General features: G+C 45.1%; 1 protein-coding gene across 1 annotated transcript in view; it reads right to left on the reverse strand.

Annotated features, from left to right (window-relative positions):
• Window positions 1-2,848, reverse strand: part of IL10RB (interleukin 10 receptor, beta) — a 27,685-nt gene extending 24,837 nt beyond the window's left edge. The window contains exon 1 of the mRNA XM_008567123.1: window positions 2,239-2,848. Within this exon, the coding sequence (XP_008565345.1) occupies window positions 2,239-2,845 (607 nt within the window). The 5' untranslated portion in view covers window positions 2,846-2,848. The remainder of the gene's footprint in view (window positions 1-2,238) is intronic.
• Window positions 2,849-3,760: the final 912 nt, after the last annotated feature.

Consider the following 3,760-nt stretch of genomic DNA (forward strand, 5'->3'; position numbering starts at 1 on the left):
TGGGGCGGGGCGAGAGGGCTCCGCCCCGCCTCTGGCCCCGCCCCCGCCCGGGGACTTCCCGCGCCTGGCGCACCCCGCCCAAGAAGCCAGGGTCACGGCTTGGCAGGTCCCCCATGTTAAATAGATGCACGGAAACGCCAGTTCGAGGATTTGATCTGGATGGTGGGATTGTGGGTGGTGGTCGTTTTTGTTTATACTGTTCGGTAGTCCCCAAGTTTTCTCCAGTGAACCGGCATGGCCTTCAAATACCCTCTCCCCGCACAGAAGGTGGGTTAAAAGCATTCTATTGCAAGCCCAGTTTGAGAGGGACTTCTTTACACCCCAACTCCAGCGATAAACAACACAAAACCAAATTATTTATTTCGCAGTAACCAATTGCTTTCAAGGACTGCTGAGTAAGTTTTAATTTCCTTGTAAACTTGTGCAGTGGTGAGGCTGGAAAACCCGGAGCAGGCCCATGTATTGGGTAACGATAGGATTCCCCACGATAGGATTCCCCACGTCAACTGGAGCAGAGGGAGGGGAAATGCTCCCTAGGCTCCTACAGGTCACTGCTTGGAGTTAGAGGGAGCTGGTGCAATCCTAGAGATAGAGATGCCAGCAGAAGCCCCAGAAACCCGTACCTGCAATATACATACACTTTCTAACGAGAAGCAACTCTGAATACCACACCAAGTTTCTATTTAAAAAGTATTTTTATATTACCCTTTTCCAACCTCCATTATACAAAATTTAAAAAAATACACACACACAGAGCCTTAGAGAGGTTATACCAAAAGATCAATCTGGAAATGTTTCAAAATATGATAGATGCATTCAGGGGGCAGAGAAATGGATTATGTACATGACAAGGCCTCTTTCCAGTGGAATTGCATTAGATTATTAAATAAGGCCTTCCCTCCTCACAGTCTTCGCCTTTTGAGTAACTTCAGAGCAAATATGCAAATAATCTATTCAAAGTCCTTGAACTAGGACTGATAATTTTTGTTTTTCCCCTTTTGAATGGGCCTAGGAGAAAGGTCTGAGAAACTGGCTTTTGAGGTGAGGGGAGTGAGATGGGAGGGTCCTGTATCTCCCATTCTTCCTGGGAGCCTCAGGGCTGCAGCACTTCTACCTGACTCTTTATTCCCGTACATTTTCTAATACCTCCCCTAGATTCATAGGATCTTGGAGATTACCTGGTCCAGTCCTCTTATTTCAAAAATGAAAAAAACAAGGCTCAGAGAGGCTAAGCAAATGCCCAACGTCACACAGTGACATGCTGGCAGTCAGCCCTCTGAGTCCCAGGCCTTGTACTGTTTGCTACATTCTAGAACCTTATTTTTTTCCCCCAGATTCCTGGGGACTGTAATCACTTGGAAGACATTTGGAATCAGCACCCATAGCACTTCTGAAATTGTCAAATAGAATTTCTGGGACTTGCATGCAATATTTCTTCTTAAGACCCTAAAGCCCTTTTGCTTTTGTTCTCTTTTTTAATCTTAAAATATGGCACTGAAATTTTATCCCTCTCCCCCATGAAATGCTTCCTCCTGCCTGACACTAGAGTTATGCATGTATATGTCTGTCTTTCCCACTCAAACGGGGTAGGGCTAGCCAAGGGACTGCGAGTGGAATTCTGAGTAGAGGAGAGAGAATATGACATCTGAGAGGTGCTCAGGGCCCATTCAATGAAACTTTGCTGGCCCTTCCCTTCTATCTCATGTGTCCCCCTCCTTTCTGTCTAGCTGCCCTCCCTCCCCTCTTTCTGCCTGCTGTGCTGCTCTTTCCTTGAGCCTGCTGAGCTCAGGGTCTCCACTTACTAACACAGCTGACTTCTCCTGCTCACTGTTTTCCTCTTCTCTCCACCCTCCCACCCTGGCCCAATTTAATTATTTCCCAGAAATATAACAAGGCCTTGGACCACCCCTGAAAACCACAGGGCACTTTACTCCCTGGGAAACATGATGCAGATACATCGAAAGTGCATTAAAGGGAATGGGCAGAGCATGCTCCCTTCAAAGTGCTTTGAATGTGTTGACAATGTCCTGGCTGGGAATCTGCATAGATGATGTTACCAGGAAGAAAAGGGCAGACTCTACAGTTTCCTACTCCTTCCCTCAGAAAATACTTGCAGACCACAAAGCAGCAAGTTAGGGTTCAAGGAGCGAGAACCCCGCAGGTATTTGTCCAAGTTCTTTAAATAGTTTTGGAGTCATCTCATTATATAACCATCCCTGAGGTCAACATCCGACTCACAAGTGTCACTTTTATCTGATGGAGCATCTTCAGGACACAGGCTTTCTGAAGAGGGGCCAGCGTAGGGTGGCTGTGTCCCTTCCCCTGTGGTCACCAGAAGGCTTGATTCCGTTTCATTGGGATCCTCTAAGTTGTCTTTCTCTTCTGGAAGAGATAATGACATCAGAGGGGCTTCTTCTGGGTCGTCATTGAGGACTCTTATAAACACAGAGTTTAAATCCACATTGAAGATAATTTTGTCTCCAGACCCCTCAAGGGAGCTACTGTCCTCATCAGGAAAGGGGTCCTGGAGTGGACTTTCTCTCCTCTCATAAGACCCACTTGTGTGTTCTGACTGCCAGGGGCAGGGCCCCAGCACCATGAGGGGCTCAGCATCAGCGTCGGGTAATTCAGGCAGCTCCTCAGAGTCTGGGTCCACAAACTGGGACTCCTCAGAGGTCCCAGCTGAGGAGGCAGGGGCCTGACTCAGAAGCCTGCCTGTTAGTCCATGCATGGTGTAGCCCCCAGCACTTGTCCTGGGGGCTGCTTCATTGTCGTTGTCACTTTCATCATCATAATTATAATCCCACACTTTCTTCTTTCTGTTGATCAAAATGACCTCCACCATATCCACTGCTTCGTAACTATATGATTCCATTTATATGAAGTTCAAAACCAGGCAAAACTAATCTGTGCTATTAGTAATCAGAATAGTGGTTACCCTTGGTGAGAAGTAGTGACTGGAAAGTGGAAGGAGAAATTCTGGGGGTGCTGGTCATTCCTTCTTTCTTGACTGAGGCATGAGATACATGCATGTGCTCAGTTTGTGAAAATTCACCAAGCATTACACCTATGATGTGTGTACTTTATTTTTTGAATGTTGAAAAAGAGCTTCATATATATTTTCTAATTGAATGCTACTAGTACCTAAAAATGCATTTTAATATTGATTTTGTAAAAATTTTTCTAAACTTATTAAGGCTCACATTTTATCTCCAGATTCACATGTTTTTTAAATTTAGACAATTGTATCATCTATAAATTATCATTGTCTCTACCCCATTCCTCAGACTCTAAGCTACATGAGGACAAGGCTTTTTGTTTGTTTCATTCAATTCTATATCCCTAGCACATAGAAGATGTTGACAGATGCTGTAGATTAGATGCCCTCTGCCCCCAACCATGGAAGCTTAATTCTCACTGTAACTGTTGAGGGTGGGAAATCCTATTATGGTTACTGAAAGGTGGGGACTTGAAGAGGTGATTAGATTGTAGAACCATGCCATAATGAATGGATTAAAAATGGTGCTCGGGATATGGTTCTGAGGGCTTTAAAGAAGAGCACATAAGAGGTTAGTCTCCCTCTGCTCTGCCATTTTCTGCCACGTGAGACCCCTGGGTCACTGTCGCCACCACCAAGACCCTCACTAGATATGTTTCCTGGACTTTGGACTTCTAGCCTCTGGAACTGTAAGCAATAAATTTTGTTTTCTTAAAAATTACCCACTTCCATGTATTTTGCTATAAACAACAGAAACAGACT

The sequence above is a fragment of the Galeopterus variegatus genome, unplaced genomic scaffold (genome assembly GCF_000696425.1).
Source record: "Galeopterus variegatus unplaced genomic scaffold, G_variegatus-3.0.2 Scaffold294, whole genome shotgun sequence".
NCBI classification, from domain to species: Eukaryota; Metazoa; Chordata; class Mammalia; order Dermoptera; family Cynocephalidae; genus Galeopterus; species Galeopterus variegatus.